This window comes from Arvicanthis niloticus, chromosome 17 (genome assembly GCF_011762505.2).
Source record: "Arvicanthis niloticus isolate mArvNil1 chromosome 17, mArvNil1.pat.X, whole genome shotgun sequence".
Taxonomy (NCBI): domain Eukaryota; kingdom Metazoa; phylum Chordata; class Mammalia; order Rodentia; family Muridae; genus Arvicanthis; species Arvicanthis niloticus.
In genome coordinates, this window is record NC_047674.1 from 55,062,654 (window position 1) to 55,075,784 (window position 13,131).

A 13,131-nucleotide genomic window follows, 5' to 3' on the forward strand; every position below is an offset into this window, starting at 1 on the left:
TGAGGCAATCCACTGCTCGACAGTGTCTCCCATCTGCCCTTCTGTCTGCTGACTCAGCAAGTCCAAGTGTTTGCAGTTCCATGAAGAGGGAAGAGGATGCAAACAAAGCAAACTGTAAACACCCACCAGTAAATGAAACATGTCGATGTCTAATATGCACGGGAGGTCCTCATAGCTGTCATTAGGCACCAAGGCTAGAAAGGGAAGAAGACACATCAGCACACTTCAGACGCAGAATCAGCCTCAGAAGCACTCAGTAGTGACACATCGGAATCTACGAGCTGGAGCACTGGGAGCCAACAGTACTAGCAAACACTTCATTTGTAATGGAGACATGACAGACTCCTACAAATGAGATTCCCAAGGACCAGACGCTGCCAGAACACAGATGGTTGTACACACAGACACTCACATGCAAAGAGTTTACAGAAGTGTCCTTGTACCACGGGAAGTAACGCCACTGTCCAGTGTGCTGCTGCAAACCGTGTTAACGACCTGAGACAGTCATCCTAAAATAAAGACATCCTTATAGTTAGCAGAGAAAGAAGCAGATCCTGCCTAAGAATAACACTATGGAACAAACAGAAACCAGGTAACACCAGGCCCCACACAACGTATTTGACATCTTTACAGCAAGTGGGTTTTACTGAGAAGAGTGAGTGTTCTTACCAGTCTACAAGGCAGAGGTCCAAACACAGGCTTCTCCTCATCACTCAGAATTCTTTCTAGAGATTCAAGATGGTTGAGTGGGTAAGTTGATTGCCATGTACATTTTTAAACTTACTTATTCTTTGCACATTTTTAAGAAGTTCAATTATTTCTGAGGAGAATGTGATTTTGTCATGTCTTCACACACTCCTGGCTCCCGTTTTTTTCAAGATAGGGTTTCTCTATGTAGCCCTTGCTGTCCTAGAATGACCTCTGTAGAGGTCAGATGTCTAGGCTGGCCCAGACATCCCTCTGCCCCCAAGTGTGGGCATTAAAGGTGTGCAGCATGACTCTCAGCAGGATTTTAGCATCTTTAGCATTTCACAGAATTCACTTTGGATGAAAGTAGAAAACGGGCGGGAGGGCTCAGCTGTCAGGAGCACTTGCTGCTCTTGCAGAGGACCTGGGTTTGGTTCCAGCACCCACTTGGTAGGTAGCTCATAACTGTCTGCAACTCTACTTCCAGGGGATCTGATGCCTAATTCTGGTCTCTGCAGGCATCAGGTTTACTTGTAGTGCACAGAAGTACATGCAGGCAAACATTCATACACATTAAAATTAAGAAAAAAGCCTACCGAGTCTCTCAATAAAAAGTAGCTTTAATCACCGCCTAAGTTTGTTTTCTGTTGCTGTACTTACTTAGAAGCTGTAAAACAAACTAGCATTTTGCCTGTATACAACTCTTTCTTGATTTATTTTTATTACTTCTTAATTCTGTTTTTCTTTTTTTTAAAGATTTATTTACTTTATGTATATGAATACACTGTAGCTATCTTGGGACTCACCAGAAGGGGGCATCGGATCCCATTACAGATGGTTGTGAGCCACCATGTGGTTGCTGGGAGCTGAACTCAGGATCTCTGGAAGAGCAGTCAGTGCTCTTAACCACTGAGCCATCTCTCCAGCCCTTAATTCTGTTTTTCATACAAAACATTCATTTAAAAAATATGAGTGTTTGGCTGCATGTCTGTCTGTGCACCACATCTGCGCCTAGTACCCAAGGCAGAAGCTGCAGACAAGGCTGCTTCACAGTGTGTGTCTGCCTCTGCCTGGGATTAAGGAGTATGTCATCACAACCAGCTTCTAAGAACATTTCTAAGCAACACTTGGTGACTTTTAGGAGGCACAGCTTGAGTGTCTTACCTATGCTCTGTATAGTGTATGCACAGGTCCCCCAGCACATGATGGGCACACGGGGGTCACCTTCATTGGGATGAACCTTCAGTCCCACCTTGTAAGTAGCCGTTCCAAATGTCGTCAACATTTCTTTTATGCTGTCAGAATACGGGTTCCTGTGTGAACATGCACAGGATTAGCTTACAAGTCGCACACAGAGATAAAACAGCTCCATCTTTAATCCCTCTGTCCCGTGCTGTCATTTAACAAACCATTTGACATATGCAGAGATAGCTGAGTGTCACTGTGCCTGATGAAGGGAGGTACGTTCTGTGCATGAGCAGAGGAGAGGCTCAGGGCTGAAGGCAGGACAACCACAGACATCTACCATCTGAACTATGCAATGTCTGGGACGCTCTTAGGAATGTCCCCACATCCAGAGACTGCTGTTCCCAGAACAGAACCTCAGAGGCCACTGACTACACGCTGACATTTGGGAGTCCTTGGGTCAAAGGCTGGTAGCGGCTACCTTGCTGGGAGACTCAGCATGCTCTGACTGGCTCAGTGGGTCCCCACTGAGAGCCTGTGCCATAGCATAATTAGTAACACGAAGAGGGACACCCCAGAGGAAACATCACAGCATCCACTTAGGCCAGCACACAGAAACAAAACCTGGGACTAGAGCCAGCGAGCAAGGCTTTGGGTTCAATCCCTAGCATGGGTGATGGGCAGAGGGAGCCATGTGAAACACTGTGAAGACAAGAAGGCCGATGTGAGCAGACAGAGGACCACTTGAGAGAACAGAAGCCCTAAGGGAGTCCTCGCCAGGACTCCACAGAGACTCAGCATGAGGGACACCAAGATGGGAAGGGTTTCAGAAACCTGACAATCAACCATGAAGTCGCTTAAAGGAAGGGAGGGACATTGGAAGGACGTTTCACACACTCCAGACAAGAGAAGACGCAAGAGTTGAGAGTAGTTCTGTGTTAAGGAAGGAGTCAGAACGGCATGTTTTCTAAACAGATGCTTCAACATGCAGGAATATTCCATGCTGCAGTGTAAGGCCGCTCTGTAAGTGAGGCAGCACTGTGAGAAGGAGCCAGTGCCATAGCACGAGACCCTTCTCAAAAACAGCAGAACAAACGAACGCACACAGCCAAGGACAACTGCCAGGACAGCTGCACCTTGTCCTGACTTGTGTAAAGACCAAGCTGTGTGCTGCGGCAGGGCCTCCTGGACAGAGGACTTCTGACAGGTCTGAGTGCAGGGAAGAGCAAGCACCAGGCATGGGCCAGAACCACTGTACTGCCAGAACAAGCACATTTTACAGAAAACCCCTTAGAAAAAGACAAGGAGCTACAAACTGCAGGAGACACCGCTGCCTCAGGATGGATGTCCTTACAACACACACATTATCATCAGAAGAAATAAACAATTCAAAAGTGGACCATGGACTTAATCCCAAAATGAAAACAATGACCGTATCCAACGATAAGGCATTAATGACTTCAAAACACGAAAATATACAGCTCAGGGGTGGGGCAGTCGCATTTATCAGGCCAAGTTCAATATCTGGCACAAGTTAGCAAAAACAGCAAAAAACAGCAGTTAGGGAGGGACCGGATGCAGGTACTAGACCAGACAAAGGGCAGACTGGCAAGCACAGCAGGCAGAGGCCTGATGTCCTCCAGGCCTGTTCATTGGGTCACTTAGGACACAACAGGCACAGTCCACAGGGTATTACATCATGTCACCTCACCATTACCAGACCTGGGGAATACCTTATGTCACAGATGAGGGAACTCAGGGAATGAGCAGTGGTGCCACTTTCTGGACTCCAACTGTCTACTGTAACTTACTGGCTCTTGGGGACAACGAGATGGGAACATTCTGGTTTGGACCCGGGTGACTAAGAGCTTAGTGGGTCTCTAAGAGATATGTGGGAGTCAGGAGGTGCTGGTCAGAGCAAACCTCCACACCAGAGGCTCCCCACCTTCCTAGCACTGCAACCTTTAACACAGTTCCTCATGTGTGGTGACCCCACCCAGAATATCCTTTCACTGCTACTTCCCAACCTTAATTCTGCTGTCGTGACGAAATGTAAGTTTCTGATGTGCTGGACCCCGTGAAGGGTTATTCCACCCCAGGGGGTCTCGACCCACAGGTGGAGAACCACTGCTCTCCACGCTCTTACACGTTGGCTACTCTACCACAGCCACTGTCAGGCAGTGTGTAAACCTCAGGTTCCATTCCGCCCTCAGGACTGCCAGGCCACGCTCCACCAACAACTCACTTAGCTTCGTTTCTAATGGGCCAGATTGAAAGGGAAGAATATCTTATACTTACCTAGGATAAAAATCAGGCCTGAAGCCTTCTGGGATCGGTATTATATTCATGTCTTCTGTGTCCTCTGAAGAAGGCGTGTCTGCAGAAATAGGCATTTTATATAATTTTTTAGCAGAACATAATCAGCACAATCTTTATGTATTTTAGTCATAACAACCAAGTAAGTATAAAAACCTGAAAACCATTCCCATTACTCCTAACTGCCAAAATACCAGAGAAAGTACAGTGAGCATCGCTGTGGCTGGCCACGCCCTGTGGTTGTCCACACATCGCTGTGGCTGGCCACGGGGTGGATGTCCACGCTGACCTCACAGCACAGCCCCTGAGCAGGGCGAAGCTGGGAGGATACGTTTTGCATGTGTGAGAACTAATGCCAGTCTTGCCCACATGTCCCCAGGCTGTGTGCAGAGCAGGCTGAGGGGACACTGCTCCTGCCGGGGCTACGCTAGCTCCATGCAGTCTCCCCATGCAGGGTCCCGTTAACAGCAGTGAGATACGCTCCTATAAATATGAGCTAGTGGTTCGCAGAGAGTGAACAGTCAAGAGTAATTACTACGACAGGGTTACTGACTTGGAGCCTGGGTAGGGCCATGTAGTTCAGGATGGCCTCTTAACTTAGGATTCTCCTGCCTCAGTTGCCCCAGTGCTGAGATTACAGACGTGTGTCACCATAACTACTTTATATCAGACTTTAAAATGGGAGATTGCATTTTTAAAATACTATAGACAGAGATTTTATTCTATTTATTTATTTATTTATTTATTTATTTATTTTTCTCTCTCTCTTTCTTTCTTTTTCTTTCTTTTTTCCAGTTTTCTGAGACAGGGTTTCTCTGTGTAGCCCTGGCTGTCCTGGAACTCACTCTGTAGACCAGGCTGGCCCTGAACTTGATCCACCTGCTCCTGCCTCCCGAGTGCTAGGATTAGAGGAGTGTGCCACTAGCCCTCCTCAAAAAGAGATTTTATTATTTATTATTTAATTATTTATTATAGATTTTATTATTTATTTCTATATTTATTATAGATTTTATTATTTATTTCTATATTTATTATATAGATTTTATTATTTATTTCTACATATTTTTAACATTTATTTATTTATTCATTTATTTTTGAGGCAGGGTTTCACCACACCACTCTGCCTGGCCTTACACTGACAGGGACCTGCCTGCCTCTGTCTCCCCAGTGCTAGGCTTGGAGGCTTCTGCCAAGATGTTCAGACTATTTATATTTCTTAAAGATTTATTGATTTTTATGTGTGTGTGTGTGTTTTCCCAACATGTAAGTCTGAGCACTGTGTGTGGTGTCTGCTCAGAGCGTCAGATCCCATGAAACTGGAATTACAAACAGCTACCATGTAAGTAAGTGCTGGTAAGCGAACATAGATATTTGAAGAAAGCAATCAGTGCTCTTAACTGTTGAGGCACTTCTCCAGCCCATATTAATATTACAGATTTTTTTCTTTTCTTCTCCTTCTTTTTTTTTTTTTTTTTTAAGATTTTGCTTTTATTTCTCTCTGTGTGTGTATATATATATATATATACATGCATGCATGTAGGGGCCAGAGGCCAGAAGAGGGTGTTACAGGTAGTTGTGAACCTGTGACGTGGGTGCTGGGAACTGAACTTGGGTCTTCTGCAAGAGCACTGAGTGCTCTCAATCACTGAGCTGTTTCTCTAGACTCTCATTTTCTACATGAATGCACTGTCACTTCTGGTGTTCAGCCACACCAGAAGAAGGCATCAGATCCCATTACAGATGGTTGTGAGTCACCATGTGGTTGCTGGGAACTGAACTCAGGACCTCTGGAAGAGCAGCCAGTGCTCTTAACCGCTGAGCCATCTCTCTAGCCCCTAGACTCTCATTTTCAAATACTTTAAAACAATTTTATTTGGAGACACATTTTTTCAATCAACTTACACTTAAGAGGAAAAAGACAAGTTCCCAGGGCTGGGGAGATGGCTCAGGTGGTGAAGCACTTGCTGCCAAGGCTCATAACCTGAGCTGGATCCCTGTAACCCACACTGTAGGAGAGAACCAACTCCTCAAAGTTCTTCTGACCTCTAGATGTGCACCACGGGATGTGCATGGGCACGTATGAACACACACACACACACACACACACACACACACACACACACGTATGTGGACACAGGAACAGCAGAAGCAGGTTGCCAGCACTTACCAGCAGCACTGTCTTCTTTCCTTAGCATCTGTGTCACGTTGATCTGCTGGGTTATTGTTCTTGTCCACTGAGTCAGATCTGGTTGCTCTGAAAAGTTTAACCTCCTAAAAGGGATGACAGAGAACACTCAATTCTTTATTGATTAGATTAAGACACAAAAGCTTTCCTTCTTCTTCTTTTTTTTTTTTTTTTTGAGACAGGGTTTCTATGTGTAGCCCTGGCTGTCCTGGAACTCACTCTGTAGACCAGGTGGCCTTGAACTCAGAAATCTGCCTGCCTCTGCCTCCCAAATGCTGGGATTAAAGGTGTGTGCCACCACTGCCCGGCTCACAAAACCTTTCTTAAGTAATAGATTTATTTTAGACATCTCAAATATTTGAGAATCAAGACTGGGGGTAGAGAGATGGCTCAGAGGATAAGGGCCCCGGCTGCTATTACAGAGAACCCAGGTTTAGGTCTCAGCACCCACATGGTGGCTCACAGCCATCTGTCACTCCAATCCCAGGGCACCCATTATTCTTTTGTGCTCCATGGGTGGTACCAAGGACATGTGTGACACACAGACACACATGTAATCAAGACACCCATGCACAGAAAACAAAATATAAAACAAAAGTTAGGGTAGGGAAAATTTGTTGTATCAAAAACAAAAACCTAATCTGGGTCTAGTGAGACAGCCAAGGCCAACAAGCCCAGCTCAGTCCCTAGAGCCCATGAGGTGGCAGGAAGAGAGCAGCAGGCTCAAAGCTGTCACCTGACTCTCCTGTGATGGACTTCAGATGCTTGTGTGAGTGAGAGCATCAGTTCAATGCCTGCACTGGATACTGGCCAACAGAGATGAAGTTTTATTTTGATCAATGATGGCAGTACCACTGAAAGCGTCACTTATTTTTAGTAGTGGAATATGGCAGAATTTCTTAAAGCCCACAGTCACCACAGACTTATGTGACTAACAGAGCAAAGTCCTTACTGTAAGATGCTAAAAGCAGCCCATCTAATTGTCCAATACTACAATGAACAACTGTGCCCATTTTACACACGGAAACTGAGCGATGCAGCCTGACTTAGGCAATGAGGGGTAGAGCTGACATTATTGCAGTTACTTCAGATTCCACAGACTGCTCTTCTATAGTGTTCTTCAGTGATGGCTATGCCATCAGTAACAACCAAGGAAAGAAGCCAAAAACCGAGCCACCGAAGTCACAGGTAAAATTCAACAAATGCAATTTCTCCTCATGGGCAGTTAATACTTCCTAGTTCAAATACAGGGTAAGTTAGCACCATGATACTCTCTTGTGATTAAAAGGCACAGAGTAAGTGGAAAGCTGATGACAGTTTATCAGTGTTTTATGGCACCAGAGACAGAGCCAAACTCAAGAGTTCCTAAAACAAAATAGAAAAGCCAGTCTGCCTTGAACTGAATCCAAAGAACTGCGCAGAAACAGGTAATTCACATTCACAAAATTTATTTTAAAACTTATTTATTTTTTAAGGACTTCCTTCAGTTTGCTCTGCGTGTATGTACATGAACCATAAGTGGGCAGTGCCTATGGAGGCAGGAGAGGCATCAGATCCCTTGGGACTAGAATTACAGACAGCTGTGAGCCACCATGTAGGTTCTGGAAACTGAACATGGGTCCTCTGGAAGAGCAGTAGTGTTCTTAATGACTAGGTCATCTCTCCAGCCCTTATACATTCTAAATATGATTTACTATGTATGTATATGCTATGTTTTTGTGCCCATGTACGCCACGGGAAACAGAGATCAAAAGATTTTTTTTTTTTAAAGTCTCACTGTGCAGCTGGGACTGGAACTCACAGATCCATCTGCCTTTCACATGCTGGGACTAAAGGTGTGTGCCACCCAACAGCAGACTAACGTCTTTGAGAAATATGAGGAAGCATCTTTAAAGTAGAAACTCTAGGAAAAGAGGATGCTGGGATTTTTTATGAATAAACAGAACTCATATCTTCTGCAATTCTGACAGGTGAGTAAAATGTTACATTTTGGCTTGTTCCTTTCTCAAGATCATAACCACACCCCACAGACAGAAGAAATGTCTGAATAACTCCTCTGCGAGGTCATCTGGGTCAGCCTGCAGCTGCAGAGCTGACCTTGCGCCCGTCTCCCTCAGCCTTATCCTTTCCTCATCTACAGAGTCTGTCTCTGGCAGGATGCTGGATCTTACCTGCTGAGAACGGTCCTTGGAGGAAGCAGCAGGGGGATCACGGTGTTGCTCAGACACTCACAGAGTGGGCAGAGGAACTCTCCATTCTCCACGTCATAGCTAGTGTGCAAACGCAGTCGCTGCTGCCTGCGCTGCTCCTTAGCTTGAACGGAATCAAAATACCTTCACAATTAGAGAACAGGGGCGTCAAAATCTGAGGCGCTCACGTCAGCAGGAGGTCAAGCACCAACGTTCTAAGGCATTTTTCTCACAACAATAAAAACACGAACTTCTGAACTGAACTGGCTTAGACACAGGCAGCATGGCTTCTGAGCTACTTAATCTTCAGAGTGGATCTGGAGTTCTAACACAGAACACTATAAACAATAAAACAACAAAACCTGGCTGATCTACAAAGCACTTCAGGAGTGGGAAGAGACACTGTTGGTGCTCTCACTGGCTGGCCATTCTCTCAGGGCTGGTGGTCCACTGTCTGCAGTGGCCACACTACGAGTGAGTAAGCATAGTTCTGAGACCAGTGCTGAGGAGCACACAGAGCACCAGGCAGAGTAAGGGAGGCGCCCCCTTTTGGCACTGGGAGTCACTACAGTCTCAGGAGTCACAGAGCATGTACTAACACGTCTGAAATCCAGAGCTGCTCACCTTGGACCTGAAGAAAGAAGACACCCACACAAATCATACGATATAGGTACACTCTACTGTACCACATCCTTCTGTCTGTTCAGCTAGTAACCCAACAGACTCATTCCTTTCTCAGGAAAGACGAAGGAGATTCTGATACAAAGCTATGTTAAAAATGTACCTGGCACTCGTTTCTTGTCATTTCTTTCCACTCATTACAAGTACTTCTTCATTAAGCGAATGTCTAGGAGGCTTGCCAGGATCTTTAGTTCTTTATCCCTGCCCCCAGAATGAATTTTCTTTTGCTTTAAAAGTCAATTCTCAGCCTTCATAGGGCTTCCCTTGAGTAATAAAAGAATATACGTTACCTTTGCCAACAGTGGGCATGCATAGCGTGGCCACAGCTGCCAGTGTGAGTTCCACAAGACAGATCAGGGTGCATGAATAATGGATCATATTTTTCTGCATTATAAAACAAACAAATAAAAAACAAAATTCCAAGCATTTAATTTTCCTATGATCAAAGTGCATCCCTGGATTAGTGAAGACCTAGTGAAGAGATGGTAATTTAGCCTGACTTTAGATAATTCATGCAAGACTCTCAGAACTTAAAAAGTGGGACTTGCAATTCTCATTACCTGTGGAAATCGAATACCCCTAAACTGTAATGTGAGGCTGAAGGTGCACTAAGTAACTGGCCCTCCATATCCATGAGTTCTGCATCTGTGGGTCACAGAAGGTGGACCTCTACGTCCAGGGAAACCTTCCACAGGTGCTGACACGCCTGCCTCGTTTATGTCCTTGTCTTTCTCTCATTAAACATCACTGAGACTGCAACCTAGAAATCAAGCACCTAGGAAGAGGAACCAAGGTCCTATGTAAACCCTAGGCGTGGAGCAGGGTTCTCCCCAACTCAGCACTGCAGTGAGTACTCACTCACACTGAACGAGTGTCTGCCCCAGCGCTCCCTCCCCAGCACTATACCAACGTGTACAGGGACTTGAGCGTCTACTCTGGACTATGAAGTGTCACGATCCATCTAATGGAAGCTTTGGTTACTGACAGAGTCTAATTCCCCATCATGCCTCATGCCCTGAGCCCAGAGCAGAAATGCTAAGGAGTATGTCAAGATGATCCAGTCTCACGCTATGGCCCTGGCTGTCCTTGAACTCACAGCAATCCTCTGGCCTCTGGGCAGCAATTACAGGTGTGAGGCACGGAGCCTGGCACGGAGGCTGCTTGTAGTCTGTCAGCAAAGCTGGTTATGATCTAATAAAGAAAGCGGCTAAGACTTACCTGGATCTTCGATGACCTTTGTTCTGTCCTTTGACAGCACAGTTGATCTCTGAACAAATGCTGCCAAGACCATTGCCCTGCTTTCCCCAGTGACCTCCTGCTCCTCTTGACATAATATACAGGTGACAAACTGTCTTGGTTCAGGGACCTGCGTCTGTGCCGGGCCCAATGCTGTAAGGGCTGCGTCTGAAAGCGGAGGGCTGCAATACAAAGGTTCTGACTGTACTGAATGAGCCTAAGAAGTTTCTCTATAATCACTAAGTGATAGACTCTAGATAGGTGCACAGTGAACACATGGTCTTGATGACAGGAAGTGGTAGGATTCCTTCACCTGCTTAAAGCCATCTCTACTCTTCACAGCAATCTACCTGCAACACATACCAGGCTGGAGTGTTCATTCTTTTGTAGAAAAAAACACTTTAGGCAGACATATGAATTACTCAGAGGCGGAGATCTCTTTTTGTGTACGTGTGCACATGTGTGTGGCGATCCATAGGTCAGCCCCTGGTCACAGGACCTCCCACTGGCCTGCAGCTTGCTGATGAGGTCAGGCTGTCTGGCCACTGCCCCAGGCACCTTCCCCCCAGAACTGAAATTACAAGCGTGTGCAGCATGTGAGTTCTGGGAGCAAATACAGATCCTTGTTTGTTTGGCAGACAGTTTACTGGCCATTCTGGAGCTATTTCCCTGGCCTAGAAGTAAACTCCATTACCTGGAGGCCACCTTTACTCAATTAAAAGTGTACCAGAGAACCAATGGTCGGGAGTCTTACATGCCATTGCTTTTGGGTTACCTGCTGTCAAGAGCGGCAGAGGCAGAGGCGTCCAGCTCTACAGTCTGCTGGAAGAGCTCTCTGTTCTCATCAATAAAGTGCCGCTGCATCTCAGACATCTGGGCCATGATCTTCTCTCGGCGCAGTCTGGCGATCTCCGCTTTCCTCTTCCTCTCCGCTTTGTCTTTGTCTCTTGAGCTCTGGAATGATGCTCCATTTAGCTAGATTCTTAGAGGCTGCAACAGTCTTTTCCCCTAAGCAAAGTATCTGTACTGTAGGCATTAACTAAGATCCACTCTGTCATTGTTATATGTTAATGCAAGAGTCAATCTCAAATGCTAAGGGAAAAAACAAACTAGAAAACTATTACAAATTAATACATATATTTTATATATGTATACTATATATATCTTTTGGAAGTTAATGTTTGATAATATTATTAACTACTGATTTACTGCAGAAAAAATTTGTTTTTTTCTGCTAAGGTTTTTTGCATTACTATTTTAGTACCAAACTTTTTCTTTTCTTTTCTTTTTTTCTTTTTTTTTGAGACATAGCTTCAATATGTAACAGCCCTGGTTGGCCTGGAAAAAGTTATGTAGACCAGGCTAGCCTTGAATTTACAAAGACCCACCCGTCTGCCTCTTAGGAATGGGGAAATGGCATGTGGGCACGCCTGACTTTACCCTGCTCTCTCTTACCTCTTCCAGTATGGTTCCTTCTGCCTCGGCCACGGGGCTGCTGGATGAACTCTCTCTTATCTTCTTAATTGTGTTAAACATCTTGAAAAAACAAAAACCCCAAACCCTGTTATGCTAATGTTAAGAAATGTTATTACAAATAATAAATATTTAATGTTTCTCACAAGACACATAGCAATGTGTAAATGTTACCTTTAGCAACCACCTAATCATGTCTTTGTGGACTTCCAGGGAGGGAGCATTCTGCAGGGTCTCTAGCATAGCTAGGATGCTTGGGGAGTTATTTGGTGCATCGCCAGGTTCTGAGAGAGAAACAGAAGGCACAGTAACAGCTAAGGTGTCACGGCATTTATTCCTACCAGGGAGACATGTACTGTGTACAACACCTGCTGCCTATTACTTGACTCCACTTAGACTGTCTTGTGTATGTGTCTGTGCGTGCATGTCTTGTGTATGATGTGTCTGTGGGAGACTGAGGCCAGCAGTCTCCCTCTCTTGTTCTCCACTGTATTTTTTGAAACAGGATCTCTCTCTCTTTCATTGGGCCATGTGTTTCAAGATTGCTACACTAGCTGGCCAGCCAGCCCTTGGGACCCACCCCCCGGAAACTGACACCTCACAGTGATGAGACCATGAATGGATCCAGAGATTTGTATGGCTATTGGAAAATAAAAACACCATAGACAAATAAGGCAGAAGGCACAATGTGAACTCATGGAAAAATGCCAGTAGAGACAGGCTGGTGCCTGTGAAGACAAAGCACGTATGCAGTGGCAGAGGTAGCCCTGCCAAGGACTGCCAGGACTACTTAGCTTGTCTCAAAAACAAAACGTTAAATATTAAATCAGGCATGATGGTATACGCCTTAATGCCAGCACTAAGGATGTAAGAGCAGGCAGGTCCCTGTGAGCTGGAGGTCAGCCTGGTTTACACAGTGAGTTCAAGGCTAGCCAGGCTTATAAAGGAGACCCTATCTCATAAATAAACAGAAATATAAAAGCAAATACTCCAAGTACTAACTGGTGAGCTTCAGCAGTATGTACGAAGGTGTTACTACACAACTCTTTCAGCTTCTCATATATATATGATATATATATGATATATATATATATACACACATATGTATATATATACACACACACACATATATATATCTCACACAATAGCTAAAATGTGAATGCATATACATCTTTAAAA

At 45.1% G+C, this 13,131-nt stretch overlaps 1 protein-coding gene across 2 annotated transcripts in view; it reads right to left on the reverse strand.

Moving 5' to 3' along the window:
• The window catches only part of Ubr2 (ubiquitin protein ligase E3 component n-recognin 2), an 82,429-nt gene that overhangs the window by 16,414 nt on the left and 52,884 nt on the right, over nt 1-13,131 (reverse strand). For both annotated transcript variants that reach the window (XM_034522047.2, XM_034522046.2), the window contains exons 27-38: nt 12,127-12,236; nt 11,935-12,015; nt 11,255-11,433; nt 10,462-10,661; nt 9,534-9,627; nt 8,545-8,706; nt 6,356-6,459; nt 4,171-4,249; nt 1,852-2,000; nt 670-725; nt 413-509; nt 127-194 (exon numbers count right to left, since the gene is read on the reverse strand). In XM_034522047.2, the coding sequence (XP_034377938.1) occupies nt 127-194; nt 413-509; nt 670-725; nt 1,852-2,000; nt 4,171-4,249; nt 6,356-6,459; nt 8,545-8,706; nt 9,534-9,627; nt 10,462-10,661; nt 11,255-11,433; nt 11,935-12,015; nt 12,127-12,236 (1,379 nt within the window). The remainder of the gene's footprint in view (nt 1-126; nt 195-412; nt 510-669; nt 726-1,851; nt 2,001-4,170; nt 4,250-6,355; nt 6,460-8,544; nt 8,707-9,533; nt 9,628-10,461; nt 10,662-11,254; nt 11,434-11,934; nt 12,016-12,126; nt 12,237-13,131) is intronic.